This window comes from Anas platyrhynchos, chromosome 7 (assembly GCF_047663525.1).
Source record: "Anas platyrhynchos isolate ZD024472 breed Pekin duck chromosome 7, IASCAAS_PekinDuck_T2T, whole genome shotgun sequence".
NCBI classification, from domain to species: Eukaryota; Metazoa; Chordata; class Aves; order Anseriformes; family Anatidae; genus Anas; species Anas platyrhynchos.
Window position 1 is genome coordinate 28,570,754 of NC_092593.1, and position 17,956 is coordinate 28,588,709.

Consider the following 17,956-nt stretch of genomic DNA (forward strand, 5'->3'; position numbering starts at 1 on the left):
AGGTTCTTGGTTGAAAATCAGCCAGCTTCCTTTCGCCAAGGCAAGGAAAATACAGTTGTTTCATTTCTATCAAAAATAAATTAACCTTAAGAAAGGATGTTCAGTGTCACTGCCTGAAGTCTGGAGGAAGGGCCATTTCACACCTGCCTGTGAAATACTTATGACTGTTGCAGTCATGTCCACACGGGCTCCACCACCAAGTCTTTGGACTAAAGCAAGACCAAGGGGCATGAAGGACCCTCTTAGCTCAGGTTTCGCTCTTGGCTTTTGTACATATCCTAGGATATACTTCTGTCTAGTGCAATTACTGGTCATATTTCTCTTAGAAAAGGTCTGAATCTCTGTGCTTGCATTCCCCATTGAGTTTCTCTAACTGTTCTGCTAAACTTGTTCACATTTGTGCTTGTACTGCATGGCCTACACCAGCAGTGAGACCCACAGCTACTGATAAGGGAGATTCTCTCTTTGTGTTTGAGTAATAAAAGCCTCTGTCTGGGTACTTGGCAATGGACATTGCGTCACAGACCTGGAGCCCTAGAGTGGTGCCTCTGGAGTCTTCACACAGCCAGCTGTGGGGTGAAGACTTGGCTGAAGTTTTTTTGATATGTGCTTCAGCTGCTGCCCTAGCACCTGATTCTTAGTAGGACGTATGCAGATGTATTCATATATTAATTTTTATTAACTTTAAACATATTCATAGGGCAAACAGAGATTTGATATAACATAGCTATATGCAAATTATTCCCAAACTTGAAGCAAATACAGAACTGTACACATTTCAAAATAATGATGATGGCATAAGAGGACCTAGCTGCTGTGCAGAATTTGAAAAAGCACTGAGCTGGAGATGCTCTGTGTAATGCCAAGTCTTTTGCATTCCTGGTTCTGAGCGTGTCTGATGTAGATCTAGACCTGGAAGACGGTAGAAGAAGCCGTTGCTGAGGTCTGAGCTGCAGGCAATGTTTCACACGTTCATTACCTCTGGTGCTGATGTTCTATGGCTCAGATTGCTGCTGCTTTGCTTCCTTGTCATGCAACACTCTCAAGGCCTGCTGGAGGTAAGCCAAGCTTTCAGGAGCCCAGGTAGAAATGTGGAGGAGCCCGTCGTAGCTCTGAGAAGGGATAAACACTGAGGAGCAGCTGATGACTTAGAAAAATAAATCAGTGCATGTTTCCTTGCTGTCCATCACCTCCAGGTACAGCAACATCCAGAGCAGACCCCCAGCCTGGGGGCCCTCCACATCCTTCTCATAAGTGAGTACTTTAGAAAAGAACTGCAAATGCAACAGTGGAGAGCAGTGAAGCAGGGGAAGGCTGGGCATGGAGGAGCCTCTGAGCGGAGCCTGCTGGAGCAGAAAGGTAATAGCAGTTTTGAAATAACAGCCGGAAGCACTATGTGCACTACGCTGTTTTTGGAACTTGATCTCCGAAGGTCATGCCACAAGGCAAAGTTAGCTGAGACAGACAGTAACTGCTATGGGAGCTATAGTACTTCCCTGCTGGTGAGACCTGCTCTGCAACCCTGTCCATGGCAAAGCTGCTGCTTTTCTCTCCTCCCAAAACACAACCAGCGAGTGCCATGCAGAGAGTCAGGTGCTGTGCAGGCCCTCAGTCAGCACATGATGTGTTGGTGGCCTTTTAGAAGAAGGGAACAAACCAGCAGAATAAAGAAGAAGAGGTAGGAGCCTTAGTTTGAGATTTCCTTAGCCTGGCATTTCCTTATTTAATGGTGAGGCCCAGTGCTGACAAGTGTTGCTCCACTTCATTGCCCATCAAATCTGGGGTTCACGATGGTCGTGGTGGCACTCTTGAATAGGGGATTATCAGCCTGGAGGGATAAAGGTGAAAGTCCCTCAGTGTTGCAGTGTTGGATTTTCAGCAGTGTGTTACTCACCCCACCCTGACTATGAATGATGCAGACAGCACTGGCAGCCCCAAGGTCAAGCAGTGGGAAGATCCAGGTCTGCAACACTCTGGGCACTGCCAGCCGTGGCTGCCTCTGCAAATGATGTCCCCCCCATGCCCATCTTCCCTGCATGCCCCCTGCATGCAGGTGTCCCAAGGCCCGGTGTGCCCCACTGCTGCAGACAATTTCTCTTACCTCGTTCCACTTGGCCTTTGACTTCTCCTTCTCGAACCTGCGGTACTCCCGGCGGTCAAACAGCTCTGTCAGGAACCGCCAGATCAGCAGGAGCACCAGGCCGATGAGAGCCACACCGGCGATGGTCCCACCTACAATCAGCCCGATGTTGGGAGGCTCCGGGCACTCTGTAGAGCAAACATAGACAATTCATCTGCTGCCCCCGGGAGAGCTGGTAGGGCTGGGGCGCAAGGAGTGGGGCGGGGGTACCTTTCTTAGGGTCAACAGTGACAGTGTACATCTCCTCTCCGTCATCCTGGGACATGCGGAAGGACATCCAGCAGTTATTGGAGTCCTTCTCCTTGCACTGCCAGCTCCGTGCCTGTAGCTCTTCAACATATTGGATGTTCTTGCAGGCCGCCGAGCAGTTCTTCTCCAGTGGCCCACTCTGGAAGGCCTTGCACTCCACACAGGAGCTGCAACACAGGTGGATGTGACTTATCTCCACAGTGGTGGCTGTCCCCACCCCTGCCCCACCACTGAGCCCCATCACTCACACATATTTGCTGCAGGGCGAGGGGCAGCCGGGGCACTCCTCACAGAACGGGGGCTGATAACCCCCCCGGCACTGGCAGCGGTTGCACTGGCAGGAGCCGCGGAGGCTGCACTCGTTCCCCCGGATGTTCAAACAGCCTTCTGTTGACTTCTTGCACTGGCAGGCACTGCCCTGGTACTCAGACGTGCACCTGCACTTGCCACAGTCGCACTGCCCGCGCTCTGTGGGGGAAAACCGCTCTGTTCATCATGGTCCTGAAAGGTTCAGGGCTGCCTGCACAGGAGGGGGCTGCAGGGAGCTGCCCTGACAATGCAACTTGTCTACTCTACCCACGTGTTATCCAGAGGTATCTTCCCTGGTACACAGAGGATGGGGATGGGGGAAGAGTGAAAAGGGGGAACTGGTCACTTTCTGCCAGCTCTGGCCACATCCTTGCTCGGAAGAAGCCCCTGTGCTGGGACTAAGGCTGCCTTTCCAGGAGGGGTTTTGTGAGGGCAGCACGAAAATATGCTCATGCAGCTCAGGCAGCAAGACAACCCTCCCTCTGCCCAGCTGCTCACCGGTGCCGCCACACAGGGAGCCGTTGTGGAACTCGCAGTTCATGTTGTCGCACTCGCAGAAGGTGCCGTAGATCTGCTTGTTGGGCACGTCGCTGGTGTGGCAGACACACTGCCCGCACACGCAGTCCCCTAGTCCTGAGCAGATGACTGAGCTGTTGTCCTTCCGGCAGCTGCCCTCCAGCTCTTTGCTGGTCTTGCCCTTGGTTTCACACTCGCAGTTCTTCCCCGTGTAGCCTGAATTGCAGCTGCCGTGAGAGGAGAGGAGCGAGTCTGGGTCATCAGCTGCCAGAAATGTTGCAGAGCATGTGCGGGGCTGGGCTCAGACCTCAGCCAAAGTGGAGCAAATCTGGGACAGCCTCACCGGAAACAAACATGTCACCAGGCGTCCGCACCACCACGTGTTGGTGCTAATTCTGGGCAGCACGTCAGTGGGAGACCTCAGAAATGCTGCTCTCTGTGCTGGTTATATTTACAACACCAAACGGTTGCCCGGAAATCATTATTATATTTATAATTTCCAAAGCCTTACAAGGCAATCTGAGTGTTTCCTGAGGAAACCCAGTCTTTTCCTCTCCCACACTGAAGGGCCATAAAGCAACACTTATGCCTAAAGACGTACATGAACTGAAGTGGGATTTTAAAGAGTTTTCTACAGAAAGTTGCATCTGCTTGACAGATGGGCTGGTAGATGGTTGGATGGGTGGATAGTTGGATAGATAGAACGGTGGGTGGATGGATGGTTGGGCAGATGCATGGATGCCCTTTGGAAAGCATCAGAGACTCCACAAACAGAAGAGGCCTCACTGTGTCCCTTGTCACCGCAAGCTTTAACTCCCTCTCCAAATAAGAAAATTGGTTCAAAGCTTCCGGGCAAGCCCATGACTGACTGCTCAGTGTAAATCTCTCTGCTGAGCCCTTACCAGGCCCCACATCCTGCAGGCACAAAGTTGCTGTGAGGAACCAAGCACAGCACACAGCTGCCCTTGGCTTGGCCTAACAGCCCTCTCCTAGCAGCTCTCCAGTTCTGGCCGCATTTGAAATAATATTTGGGGGGAAACAGCACTCACCTGCAAATCCCACAGACGACATTGCCTTTTCCATTGCAGGCGGTTTGGTCAGGCTGCTCTTCGCAGTTGCAGTCACAGTTGCTGTCTAGGTGGACGGTGAGCGTGTCTGTGAAGCCCAGTGGCCGGATGGTGAAGGACTGGCTTTGGATACACTCCTTTGCCGTGACCTTCACTCTGAAGGTCACCTAGAAGGTGCAGAGTGAGAAAGGGAAGGGAAGGGCTGGAGACCATCAGATGGCTTCTGTAATAAGAGGGTTGTATCAGCCCTAGGCTGAGCACACACATCCAGCACAATGGAGGACCCACCCCTCTCCCACTGTACTTCAGACACTTTGGACCTTAAATTCATGAGAACAAAAACTCTGGAACAACAGGCTGGGTTCCTGCATTTAGACAGGGAAAGCAGCAGGAACTTGCGAGCTGCATGGCATTCCTAATACAGGAGAACATACCTCGTCATTGATCTTTACGTTGTCACACTGCCCTCTTGCTTCATCTGAGACTACTTTCTTTGCATTGCAAAAGGAGTCATATTTGACATCCAGGACTTCTGGCAGGGTGGAGTGGTCCAGGATGATCCGTGAGGAGAGGTTCTGTGCGGAAATGGTGGAGAGAGTGCAGTCAGCCCAAGAAGAGACAGAAGCAAGAGGATGGGGCTTGCTTCCCCCAGCCCAGGGGACAAGGGCAGGGAGCACTCCAGGCCAGAGTCTCAGCTCCTGCAGTGGGGTGGGAATGGCAGGCAATGGCATCAGAGAGGTGAAAACTTCTTTTTTGCCGTGGGCAGAGTGGCTCAATGTGTCCCATCCCCTAAACCCCAGTTCCACCAGCTCTCTGATGATGAGGATATACCATGGGAACTTTTCCTTGCTTAACTCCTGCCAGATAGGTAAAATACATCCTCATCCATCACTTACATTGTAGGCCACCTGAATGAGTTCAATTATGTTGCTGGAGTCCTCATTCAGCTCCCCCACTGCTGACTTTGGGATCATTTCGCTGAGTTTCTGCCAATGGAGAGCAAAGGAGTGAGCAGCCTTCCCCACACAACAGCAATACCAGCAGGATGTGCATCTGTCCTCACAGGGAAGGACAGGAAGCACCTGAATCAACTGAAGTCTACTTACTTTGTAAACGTCTACCATCTTACTGGTGACAGCAAAAATGGGCTGGATGTTGTTCTCGGCAAGTTTCTGGACCAGCTGACCAACAGAGGGGTAGTCCTGTGTGAGGAGAGGGGGCTGCACTGAGTGTGACCTCCCCCACCAGTGGGCAGGGTTGTGTAGCCACTGTCTGGCCCCGGCACCACCAGCAGCTTGTGGCAGCATGGCCACAAGGAAGCCTAGGCTCAGGTGCAGCTCTCTTCAGTTTTGAGATTGTGACGATCTTGTGGTCTCAGCGATATGCTTTTAAGTGACATTTTTTTCTGCTTGTGGGAACGGAGTTGGGGTAGAACACAGGGAGACTGCCACCTGCATGGCGATGTCTCCGGTTACCTCCCTGCTACCTCGGAGGTCAGTGCCTGGCTTTTGCTGGTAGAGGTGCTGTGAGGAAGGTCACACAGAGCACCCCAAACAGCAATTCATTGCCTGATGCCGAGTGCTGAAACAGAAGCGTGAGGTGGGGCACCCAAGGCAGCATTGCCTCTGCTCCCAGGGTGCACTGTATCCATCACCCTGCCACATTGGGGCAGGTTCCTGGGGCCCCTCAGGGGCTGCCCACTTCCAATGCAGAGGTAACAGGAGCTGCCCCCAAGGGCTGAGGGTGTGGAGCCACTGAGCAAACCCGGGAACACAGCCTGGAGTACTTACAAACTCATTGCTCTTTTTATACATGTTGTCCTCCAAGTGGCACTTGCCGTCGTTGGGGGTCAGAATGCCCCCGAGCTTGCCATCACCAGCGAAGTGGAAGCCGTCGTCGGTAGCGTACACCAGCAAGCGGGTCACATTGCGCCAGCCAATCAAGTCCTGCAAGTGGCACGGGCAGCACTGAGACCTGTCCCTGAGCAGGGCTGGGGCCATGGTGCCTGGGCACGGCCCTGCCGTTGCCAAAGCATGGGACACAACAGCCATGGGAAGGGGTTGGGGGTATGGAGGAGGATCACGGGGATCAGATTCAGGAGGCTCTGCACTGAAATGCTCTCTTGTACCCAGCCTGGGCATAACCTGCCCGGCTGCCAAATTAGTACTTTTGCATGGACTGCAGGCCTGAAATTACACAATGTGTACCTGCAGCCTGCCTGGAGAGGGACAGAGCCAGCTCTTGATGAAGGAGCTGTAAGCAGAGGCGGCAGACCTCACACCTGCCCACAGCTGCAGCGAACAGGGAAGACATGGGGCTAGCTCATTAGGGACTCACCCCACACACTGCTGCCTGCATCATGGCATCCAGCCCCCCTTCTGGGGCATCCAGGTTCCCCGAGATGAACTGCTTCCCCACTTCGCTCTCAAACTTCTTAGCATTGTCGGTCAGTGAGAGGATGTGCTTGAAGGCGAAGGGAGGCTGGCACTGCTTGTCCTTGTTGGGGCAAGGGTTCTTCAGCTTCTCAGGGTGTGTGTTGACGAAGGGCAGAACTGTCTTGTCCACGAAGGAGCCAAAACCTAGGTGCCCAGAACCACAGTATTAGGGGCGAAAGCAGGTAGGGGCTAGTGGTTGTCCCCATGGCACTGGGCATGGACAACCTCCTGGCTCCCAGATGGGGTGCCAAGTATACGTACACATCCCTTGCCCTGGCATGCAGCTTGGCAGAGGATGGCTCACGCTTTCTGCACCCCACATTCTGCTCTGCCCTCCAGCAGAGCACAGCTCTTCCCAGCAGCAAACAGCTGTGTGGGGGCCCTGTGCCAGACAGGCTCACCTATGCGTCGAGAGGGTGTGGTACTCTCCAGTGCTCTGAGCAGTTCCCCTCCCAGCTTCTTCACCTTCTCTAAATCATCCAGCATAGAGTAGGAGAGGTCCATGAGGTAGTAGAGGTCAATGGGGTACCCCATGGCACGGCGAAACTTCACGTCAAATGTAGCGGGCTGCCCTGTGGGACAGGGACAGCAGGATCAGCAGCTGTGCTGTGCAGGGTCATATCTTGTGTCACCACCCACCCCGTGCTGGGATCCTTCTCTCTTTGGGAGGAAACGTGGAGGAAATGTGACCTACAGCATGCCTCAGCATAGCTACATGCTCCATCCTTGCCCTCTCTGAGCTGTCACCTGTCCTCACATCTCCACTGGGACTTTTCCTCTGGGACTCCTCAGCTTCTGTAATTCCCTTCTCTCCAGGAGATCCCTCAGTTCCCCTGCAGGAGTGATCTCTTGCCAACAGCCCATTCAGTTTTGAGGTGGGGTGGGTGGGCAAAAAGCGTGTGTAACAAATGCTGGCCAGCTCTAGTTGCTACCCAGCTGAGCCTGGAGGTGAGCAGAAGATTATTACCAACACCGCAGAAACCGTACCTATCCTCAGCTTCAGGTGCACCTCCTGGGGAGTCAGCTGTATATCATTGCTCAATGCACTGTCCTGTGTCCTTCTAACTTCACTGCCTGGAAACTCAATCTCGCTCTGTGGGCATCCCTTCTGCTGCAGTTGCTCTTTGGTGTCGCAGCGGATGGAGTCCGGCTCACCAGCTTTGGTGAAATTCTGTGAGTTGCAACATCAACAGGAAAAATCAGAGGAGTGGGAGATAAGTAGGCACCCTACCACACTACCCAGCTCCCGAACCATGTCTGCTGGGTCTCTGGGGTATTGGTGGAGAAAGGAAGGCCTCATCGAGCAGGGAGGGCATGAAACTCTCCCAGGATGCTGTCCACCTGCTCTGCCACGGAGTAGGCCCGCACTAGTGCAGCCTGCAGGGTGCCTCTCCATTCACTGACGGTATGGGGGGCTACGTGGACCTACCGGCTTCTTGCACCAGGCACAGCCAGGGCCAGACTGGATGCAGTCCTTGCACGTCCCCACCTTGATCTTGGGGCACTCCATGGTGAAGGCTGAAACAGGGAGGAGATGAGTTTGATATGGTGGGACACCCAGGAGAAGCCAGCCCGCCCCAGCAGCAGCTGTGGGGTGCTCAGACTCCAGCAGTGGGCACCCCCACTGCCCGACTGTCTTGAGCCCACTTAGCCTAGAAGATCTCTGCTGGAGACCCTGCCTTGCTGCCCCTTGGCCAGGCGGGCTTGAGTTAACACCAGATCCTGGGAAATGCAGGGCTGACCCTTGCATGGCTCTCAGTGTCATGTTTAGTGCCATGTTGGTGCCTGCTTCTGGTTGCCTCCAGCGCCGTCTCATTGCCCACATGAGGTGCCAGGGTAAGGCGGGGAGGAAGGACAGGTGGGACTCACCCATTGTCACCAGCAGCAGCACCCATGTCACTGCTGGAAGCCAGAAGCAGCAGTCACGTGTCATTTTCTGCAAGACAAAAGGCAGCCCTGTGACAGCCTGGCACACAGCAGCCACAGGGAAGGGAGACGTCAAACCCAACAGAGAGTGGCTGCAAAGGGTGGTGGCACCAGGTGGACGTCTCTTTCCCACTGCAGAGTAGGTCCTGAGAAAGTGCCCTCTGTGAGAGCTCACATGCTCTTAGAAAAATAAGTCGGTCAGCAATGAAATGCATCTTTTTGGCGAAATGCAAAAGTCAGCAGGGCGGGAACTTGCACTGTGTCAGTACGCATCCAGCTAAACTGCTACATAGATTTAAGTGGTATTTATCCAGACTCTTTTACGTCTGTGTTTACATATATACATGTATGTAATACTGGAAAATCTCGAGCGCTACATTTAGTTTTTACTAGATGTGAAGTTTTTCAGCTTCTGTGTTAAGCTCCATTTGGATGGACATGGGAGATAAAATAAACAAAAGAAGCCTTTTGATTAATTAACTAACAGCACAGAAAAGAAGTCTGTTGGTACTTTCTATACATTTAACTAATACACCAAGGAAATTAAATATTTCATGTAGTGAATTAATATAAGTATTTCTGATGAGGGTTTCCAACAAGCAGTACAAACCTTAAATACAATTTTGGTATAAGTGCTGGAAAAGAAAACTTCTAACCCCATTTCTCATTACTGCCAGCTTTAACTTTAACTGAGCTAAACTAGTTCAATTGGCCAAAATACCAGAAAAATGCTCCCTTACACCACAGAAAGGCTCCCACAGCAGGCAGCACCCTGCTAGGAATAGGGACCAGGCAGCTCTGATGAGGGGAGAGCAGAAGGGAAAGCGCAAATGTTTCTCCCTCTCCACAGGGAGAACCTGATGCTATTTCAACGAGAGACTTAGAAACTTTACACGGTGTTTCCTTCCCTGGCTCGCGTTTTTCATCCATGCTGGATGAGAGAGGCTGGTGGCACCTTCCCACCCGCACGTATAGGATGTACACACGCTCATGGGGGCCATGTCCCATCTCCTGGGAGAGGCCACTGAAGGGAAGTGGAGAAACTCACTCCAGCTGCCTGGTGGAGTCCAGTGTGGCAACCATTGGACTGGCTCTTGTGCAAGTGTGCAGGATGAAGAGGAAGGGCAGGATGCTGGCATCAGATCCACACTGCTCTAGAGCAGCAGGGAGGGGGCTGGAGGGTGGCACCATGGGTGGAAGTTTTGCACATCTCTGTGCACAGAGATTGCATATCTCTGACCAGCGTGCAGGGAGGGACACCCAGCACATACCCCAGGGCTCCTGTAAGCCCCTGGCTGCTTGCTGTCCTCAAGGCACAACTTGTGCTGTAACACCAGCAGTTCCCAGCATGACTGAAATCCTGCTCTCAAACTTGTTTCCCAGGTGCAAATTGTTCTGGCTGCTCACACTACTTGCTTCTTGTTCCAAAGTACATCTCCTGAATCCAGAAACTAATGCTAGCCATCCAGTGGCTAAATTGTTCTCAGGGATCAGCAGAAATGTGAGCTGGTAAGCAACGAGCATGCAGCACCCTGGGCTGCTGTGGAGGAGACAGTGGAGGTGTGCTGCCACCACCCACTTGCAGTGTGCTGAAGCAGGGTGGGAATAAGTTGACGTGAGCCTGTGGTCACTTCGTGTGGCCACTCCGGACTGCACCACAAGCAGTGGTTTTACTACGCTGTTGATAAAATCATGTTCATTATCACCACTGTTTCTCATAGCACCTTTCCCCCAGCACAGTCCTGGAGCAAAACCCGACAGAGTTGTTGTGGTGGCTGTTGTATGGGCTGCTGCCAGGAAAGTTAACATTCCAGCTAGACCCAGTACAGTTGTGGCCTTACAAAACGGACATGTTCGGGTGAATGAGAAAAGAGGAATTTGCTAAAAAAGGAAAAAGGACAAAAAAAAAAGCACGGAGAAACAATAAACATTTCCCTTTTTTACAGCATTAGACACAACATCAGGAAGACAGTTCATTGGTTTTGTAATAGCTCTTACACTGCTCTCAGCAACCAAACAGCCCCTCCCTGGTTCCTGCAAGCGCTGTGAAGCGCCATCAGCTTCTCCTGCGAACCTGCCAAACTGAGCAGCTCTGAGTGAAAAGGAAACGAGAGGCGAGATAAACTTTCAAAAGGTGCTGAGGCCAGACGGGTAAATACGGCTGCTCAGATCTGCTGCTGAAGCGTGAGAACCTCTCTCTTTTTAGCTCCTCAGGTGCTGTAGGGCACCAGAGAAGTCAAGGATGACACTGCTCAGCCTTGAATAAAGGTCTGGTCTTCTCCTGGCAGCCTATTAGCTCTACGAGGCTGCTGAGGGAGATAGATGGGTGTCATTCTGTGACAACTGCAGTGAGGCTTGGTGCCTAGCTGTCCTATGGACTCAGAGATGTGACTGGATCACAACGGCTGGCTGCCACCACGGCTTATAGTGGAAATCATCTGGATGTGAAGATCTGCAGCCTTGGGAGACCCATGTTGGAGCCAACCTCCCCAGCAGCACTCCAACAGCAGTGCCACCTCACATCTGCACATACCAGGTCAAACCCCTGTGGTGACACAGCACAGGACTCTATTCTGCCGTGCCAATTTGTCAAGCAAACATGCACACGGCAGCCCCATCCTTGCCTATGCCTGTGCTCCTTGTGTCCCTGTGGGCATTCCACAGGTGACAAGCCAGGGGCGAAGAGTGCCTGGGCCATGTAAGCAATTCCCAAATAGTCCCACATCTATTATTTTTCTAGTTCCTAATGGATCAGCTACTTTTTAGCTGCTTTAAATGTCATGGTAAGGTATGAACTGAGCCCACGTGATGGCCTGGTCTCCACCAGACTACAGGTGTGAAACACACTTGCCACTTGCACATTGCTTAGCTGGCCAACGAGCACATTTTGGTCACCTCCAAATTCTGTCAGCACTTCTTGGGCTGACAGGTAACAGGTAAAAGTTGTTAAAGTCATGAAAGGTAAAGGGTCTTAGCAGTAAAAGCTTCTGGTAATGTGGGGTGAACTCCAGCTTCCTGCTGGTTCACATGCGTAGTTTTGCTCCCAGTAAAAGACTTCCAGCCCTGCAGTAACCAACAGCTGCCTCTCTCCAGGTCTGTAAGAAAATATATTCATCTCCCTGCTCCTTCTTGCACTGCTAAAGGCAGATTTATTACTGTCAGAGATCCTTGTTCTGGTGGGAGCACAGAGAGGTAGCCTGGGACAAGGTGTGCCCAACGCTCAGAAGGTCGCAGGGCACTCTGGTGGTGCCCAGGGGTGAAGAAAATGCATGAGCTTGTATTGCTGCAAAGCCTTTGTTGCAAGAGGAGAAACTTGGGGGTAGGTGCAGAAGGATAAACTCCTGATGTTCTCACAAGCTGGCTCCTGCTGGGTTTCACAGCTGGTGCACCTCTTGTCTGCCTGTTAGAATGACTCCTAATGCCAGTTTTCTCCCTCTCGCGGAAGAAAAAGCCTTTGATTGTACGTGACTTATTTAAGCCGGGGTGGGGGGAGCTTGTATAAGCCTCAGCTGTGGACTGAGGCTCTGTGAGCATCTTGCACTTGGCTTGCTGGAACTAGTAGGTTCATACTTACAGGTTCATCCCATAAAAGGGAGTGGGTCTCCAATTACAACGGGATTAAAAAAATCCTCCCAGTCTGCAGAAGTAGATTGGGAACCTCAATGTAAACCCAGCTCTGTTTGCTAATGAATTTTGTACTGTAGGGTTAATTTTCTGGACTGCATTTGGATGCCTTTGTAACGTTAAAAGTTGTTTCTTTCCCCACAGCAGGAGTGTAAAGGGGAGAACAGCAGCAGAAAGTGTATTGCTTCCTTTTCTTCTGCTGTGGTGGGAAGTTATTCACTGCTATGTGGGTGGATGAGTGTGTATGTGACGTAGGGTGTCCTTCAAAGGGAACAAATGGGGCTTCTGCTTTTGTCTGCCTCTTCACAGCACTCAGAGAAGGGTTTCTGTCTGACTGTGTTAGGAGGCCGCAGACAGAGGCCCCTGCAGCATGTTCTCCATCTGCGTTTGCCATCCATGTGGCTCCGTCCCAGCTTTGCATCGCCATGGCTGGTCCCACCTGCATTGCTCCTGCCTGTCCTTTGCTGGGGACAGGTTTGTTTCTCCCCTTTCTTTCAAAAGTTACAGCAAGCAGAGGGATGCACACAGCTCATCCTTCTGCTTGGCAGGTTCTGCGAGACAGGCAGAGTGAAGGCAGCCCCAGAGGACATGTGCAAGGACAGCCCCAGGTGCTGTTATCCCATGTGCTGGCAGGAGAAAACCTGAGCAAGGCAGCCTCACAGGGCACCTGGCGGGTGCTGGAGTGCTGCTGGGATGGAGCAGACCGGAGAGCAGCACTGGGCAGCAAGCTGGGATTTATAAATAGGGCTGAAGGGGAAGTGTCAAAGCTAGCTGCAGTCTCATTGCTATAAATAAGAGGCATTCAACAGCAGAGATGGGTGTTGCGGTCTTAAGGCTGTAAATCTTCGCTGCTTTGTTAATTGTCTACGTTTTCTTGTGAAATAGGAGGATGGTCTCCCATGTGCAGCATCCTGGGAGGACTCTTAGAACATTTGCACCATCTGCCTGTGACAGTGAGGCTGCCACGCACGTGTGATGATGAGTGGTGTAGGACGCAGCAAGGTGGGGAGGTAGATGTCACTTCTTTTGCTTAGTTTGGGCAAGATGGATAGTTTCCATCAAAGCAGACAGACGTACACAGGGCTAATCTCTGGCTGAGACAGATGCATCCCCTCTGTGCAAAATATGTGTGTGCCTATGTCTATATACACACACATCTATCTCTATGTATGTATGTGTATATATATATGTAAATAAAGTAGCCTTGCACGGTCTGCCTGCATCATCTCTATCTATCTATCTATCTATCTATCTATCTATCTATCTATCTATAATTGCTTATATAGAGATAGGTAAATATGGATATATAAAACAGCCTTTCAGGGTCTGCCTGGATCACTGATCAGAGCCTCCTGCTGTCACCAGTGCCAGCGTCCTGTTGTGCTTGTCCTAGACTAACCAGGGACATGTTTATCCACACACTGTTTAGGAACAGACAAGCTGTTTCTTGTGTCCTCAGTGCTTTCTGACTGCACACCTCCTGGCGAGCATCCCACCCTTTGGCAATGGCATTGAGAAGCGGCTCGCCTCTGATCCTGGCACAGGGAGCTGTGTTGAGAGACACAGGAGAGAGGCTGCAGATGTGGAAGACTTCCACTGTCTCATGTTTCAAGCGATGTGTCCTTCTCTGAGAAAATAAGCCAGGCATCATGATCACTAACCCACTGAGGTCACTTGCAGTTGAAATAGCCCTAGGATGAATAATGGTCGTCAGAGTGTAAAACCACTGAGTAAAGCAGGATGTGAAAACCGTGGTAGAAAAATGCAACATTTATAGCTCTCATACTTTTCAGCAGCTATGTACCAGCACCCGTGTCAGCCGCATGGCGTGGTATCTCTGTGAACGTTTGTGAGTTTGCTTTTCATCTCCCGGTGAGGCTGGGAGACAGGCTTTTAAAAATCATCGAAAATGGAAGTTTGTCTGCTTTAGCCTGATTCAAAACCAAACAGTGGTGGTCTGTCTGGCCTCTGCATGACACGTGGGGTGTACTTCATGTGTCCTACTTTTCCCTTTGCTGCATTAGTGAGCAAGCCTGTGTATCTGAGACTTGGTGAAGGACTTGCTCTGCCCAGGGAAAGCTCGCCTGCAGCCTCTGCTGCTTTCCCTGCCTCTGCCATGTGTTTTCAGTGGCCATTTGCAGAATGTAATGCATACAGAGAGAGATGAAGGAGAAGAGCAAGGATCTCACCCCCCCTCCTAGCTCTTATTCCTGACCTTCCCTGGTGAAGGCATCCTCATTTAGCAAGCCCTGATGGGACAGACCATTTGCAACTGTTTTGCCACCAACCCCTACTCACAATAAAGTCAAGGTTGTTCATAGGTGCAAGGTGTGACCTGCGCTCAGGGAAAGTTCCTCTGTGCCTGTGTACCACCAATGGCCCTGCACCAAGCCTCCTGTCATCCTTGTGCCTCACCATCCCATCACATGCCGGTTCCCTCTCCCCATCGGAGCTATCACGTCCTGCATCCACACAGAAGTGACCAGGGGGATGGGGGCTGCTCTGTGTGGCTCCCACACAGGAGCTGGTGCAGCCCCCAGCAGTAATTTTGGAGGGTGTGATGGGATCACCCCGGGTCAGAGCAGGAGCATGCCGTACTGCACCAACTCTCTTCTGCTTTCCAGGCCCACAGGCAGGTGAGGAAGGAGCTGTTGAGGGTCCGACACCTGCCTATAATAACCACCTGTACTTCCAGGCTCTCTCCTACCTCTGAAAGCAGAAATGTTGCAGATCAGGCAAGTCTGCCTTTGGCAAGGCTGCGCTTGACCAGAGGGAGCGATGAGCCCCGTGGCTGTATATCAAGCCGCAGCACACCAAGCACTTGCCTGACAGGAGGTTGGATTAAGAATTATGAAACAAATTCACTGAAAACTCCTTGGATATGAAACTGCTTTGTCACCCATCTGCCTCCCCCAAGAAAAGAGGTGTACAAAACCAAAATGCAATACTTGCCTCGCATCAAGCCCTCTCTTCGGCTCCTCTGCTGGGACTGAAGTGCGGCTCGTGGTCCTCAAGCTCTCTAGCTTGGCTGGCAGCAGCAGCCAGTCATTGGGAGATCTGCACTGTGCAGATCTTTCCTCCTCCTGTCTTGTCGCTTGGTAGGGGAGAAAGGAGGAAGTCAGAGTGGTGGCTGTGGGCGGGTGCCTTCCCGAAACCCAACTTGCCTTGCGCACCCCAGTTAAGGCCGAGCCCCACCCCTGGACCCCATGCCCCAGCCAGCTTGGTGAAGGGACCTTCCAAAAATGCCCATTCTGGTTTTGCACAGATCACCAGAAACAGCGCAGTGGGCAAGCAAGACCGGTATTGGGGATGCTGGAAAACTGGTCCCATGGTACCATTGGCTTGGGGGGCAGGGGAGCGAGGTCTCCCCTTCAGCCCCAGCCTGGCTCTGGTGTTTTTTGCCTCACAGGTGAGCTGCTGGTGTGGCAGGGCTGGGAAGGTCCTTCCCATTTGAAGGAGGATGCCAGTTCTGCTCTCACCATGGCAAAGTTCAGTTTATGACGTGTTTTTTTGAGCAGCCTTCAGATTTTGACATACAGGCTGCAGTTACTCCTCCCAGCACACCCACAGCTGAATTTCCCTAAACAGAGGGGAACTGACACCAAGCAACTATCTCTTAACCTCTTCAGTGTTGAAGTAAAAAATACACGGTGTCTTAATTTTTTTTTAGACAATTAATGTGGGACTTTTGTTATCTGCTTTCTAGGTTTTAGATGAAGGGGTTGCATCTGTTGGCCTTTCACAGCTTTAGTGAGGACTGGTTTCAAAAGCTGGTATAAAGTGTGCTCAAGGTGTGCTCATTACGAATAGTGGCAGTATACTGCAGCACGCTGCCATCTCAGTTCCAGCAAGGTCATGTTTAGTGACTCATGCATTTTTGGGCATCTGTGCATGCCCTACAGTTATAGAGCTTGGCTTACTTGCCCTGAAGCTCCTGCAGCAAGTGTACGGAATCACAATGCCAGCAGCAAATTTCAGAGCCATGACAAATGTTCTACATGTTACGTTTTTATTAAGGAAGATAACTGCAAGGCTCTGGGCTGGTCTCCTCATGGCCAGGCACCAGGGATAGCTGCAATGCCCCACATTCAGGAGCATCAGTGTGGCTGTAGCCTCACTGGTGCAGTGGGACGGCATGGATGGAGCTGGGGAAGCTGGCAGAGCTTCTGATTGTGCTGTGGACCTGGAAGAGGAAGTGTGGGCAAGCGAGAGGAACTGTTGTAATTCTTACTTTGAGCTTGCATCCTGTGTAACTCCTTACTGGGCTGCTGTTTTCTCTTCCATTCCTTCATTCGCTTCGTCAGCCTTTTTTGCCCTGCTGATAAAGGGTCAAGTGAAGGGTGTAGGATTGCCAGGGCAGTGGGGAGCTCCAGGCGTGGGTAAATGATAGGTCCCTGTAGCACAGAGCTGGAGCTTGCTGATGTTTCCTCCATCCTGCTGGGCTGCTCCTCATGTTGTCTTGCAGCCTGGCCTGGGTTGATATCCACAGCAAAGCATTGCCCACACTGCTTCCCAAGGAACCTTAACCTCCCCCTCCCCGGGCACATCAGTGCTGGTAGCTTGTTAGTCCAGGCTATTTATTGTGTGCATTAGACAACCCATAGTTAATCTCATAGTTAATGAGTTATTGAAATGCAGCTGGGGGACAATGCAGTCAGAGGTTACAGCCAACATGGGTTCACGAGGGGTAGGTCCTGTTTAACAAACTTAATTTCCTTTTATGATAAGATCACCCATCTAGCTGATCAAGGGAAGCCAGTTGATGTAATCTTTTTGGTTTTCAGTAAAGCTTTTGATACAGTTTCTCATACGATCTTACTGGACAAAATATCCAGCATAAAGATAGATAAAAACATCATACTGATAGGTGAGCAATTGGCTGATGGATAGGGCTCAAATGGTTATTGTAAACAGGGTTACATCAGGCTGGCAGATGGTCACCAGTGGGGTCCCCCAGGGCTCCATTTTAGGGACAGTTCTTTTCAATGTTTTCATAAATGATTTGGATGTAGGACTAGGTGTTTTGAGCAAATTTGCTGCTGATGACACTAAACTTGGAGGAGTTTTTTACTCTGTTGAGGGTGGAAAGGCCTTGCAGGTAGCTCTGGACAGATTGGAGTGCTGGACAATCACCAACCGCATGAAGTTTAACAAGAGCAAGTGCTGGGTCCTGCACCTGGGATGGGGCAACCCTGGCTATACGTACGTTTTATTTCTACATTTTATTTTTCCTTGCTACTGCTGTTTAATCCTGCTGCAGGTAGGCATCCCTTAGAGGCCTGTATGTTTGATCACAGTGTGTCACCACAGGGTCATTGAATGCTCTCCAGAGTGACTGTTTCAAGGTTTTAACCATTTCTTATTTTATTTCAACAACTGCCTTTATTTTTAGTACCTCTATTTGGAACTATCATGGATAACTACTTCTCCCCCTTCCTCACAGGATGTCTCTCGAGCAGTTGTGGCCAGGCTGTGCTAGGGGCTTGACCAAGAGTTAGCTGGCAGGTAGTCTCTGGTCAGCACTTGCCACAAGTTGTTGATTCTGGTGATCAGAGGTGTCAGTGCTGTTGATGTGCTCCTAAATAGTGCTCCCCAGCCTATGGCAGGACAACTGAACTCTTCCTGCTGTTATTCTCTGCTCCTGATGAATGTTAGTTCTTCCCTGGCATGTTTGTTTGGGGGAATCCTTG

At 51.2% G+C, this 17,956-nt stretch overlaps 1 protein-coding gene across 2 annotated transcripts; it reads right to left on the reverse strand.

Moving 5' to 3' along the window:
* Positions 1–658: 658 nt before the first annotated feature.
* On the reverse strand, positions 659–15,386 carry ITGB2 (integrin subunit beta 2). 2 transcript variants are annotated; one of them, XM_027461511.3, is made up of 16 exons: positions 15,219–15,386; positions 8,586–8,682; positions 8,146–8,234; positions 7,704–7,887; positions 7,118–7,288; positions 6,619–6,860; positions 6,072–6,227; positions 5,388–5,483; positions 5,178–5,267; positions 4,716–4,856; positions 4,264–4,448; positions 3,197–3,441; positions 2,638–2,857; positions 2,351–2,556; positions 2,102–2,268; positions 659–1,828 (listed from the first exon to the last, which is right to left on the reverse strand). In XM_027461511.3, the coding sequence occupies exons 2-16, from the start codon at positions 8,647–8,649 to the stop codon at positions 1,763–1,765; spliced, it is 2,322 nt and encodes a 773-aa protein (XP_027317312.1). In that variant the 5' UTR covers positions 8,650–8,682; positions 15,219–15,386; the 3' UTR covers positions 659–1,762. The 2 variants fall into 2 exon arrangements, with proteins under 2 accessions (XP_027317312.1, XP_027317311.1); XM_027461510.3 differs by having other exon boundaries at positions 8,586–8,652; positions 15,219–15,360.
* Between the last annotated feature and the right edge of the window lie 2,570 nt (positions 15,387–17,956).

Excerpts from the sequence above, each read along its gene's own strand:
- ITGB2 (XM_027461511.3), bottom strand. The coding sequence starts at position 8,649 with ATGACACGTGACTGCTGCTTCTGGCTTCCAGCAGTGACATGGGTGCTG. Across the intron at positions 8,235-8,585 it reads GCTGCTGCTGGTGACAATGG|CCTTCACCATGGAGTGCCCC; the intron begins GTGAGTCCCACC and ends TCCCTGTTTCAG. Across the intron at positions 2,557-2,637 it reads TCGCCCTGCAGCAAATATGT|CTCCTGTGTGGAGTGCAAGG; the intron begins GTGAGTGATGGG and ends CCTGTGTTGCAG.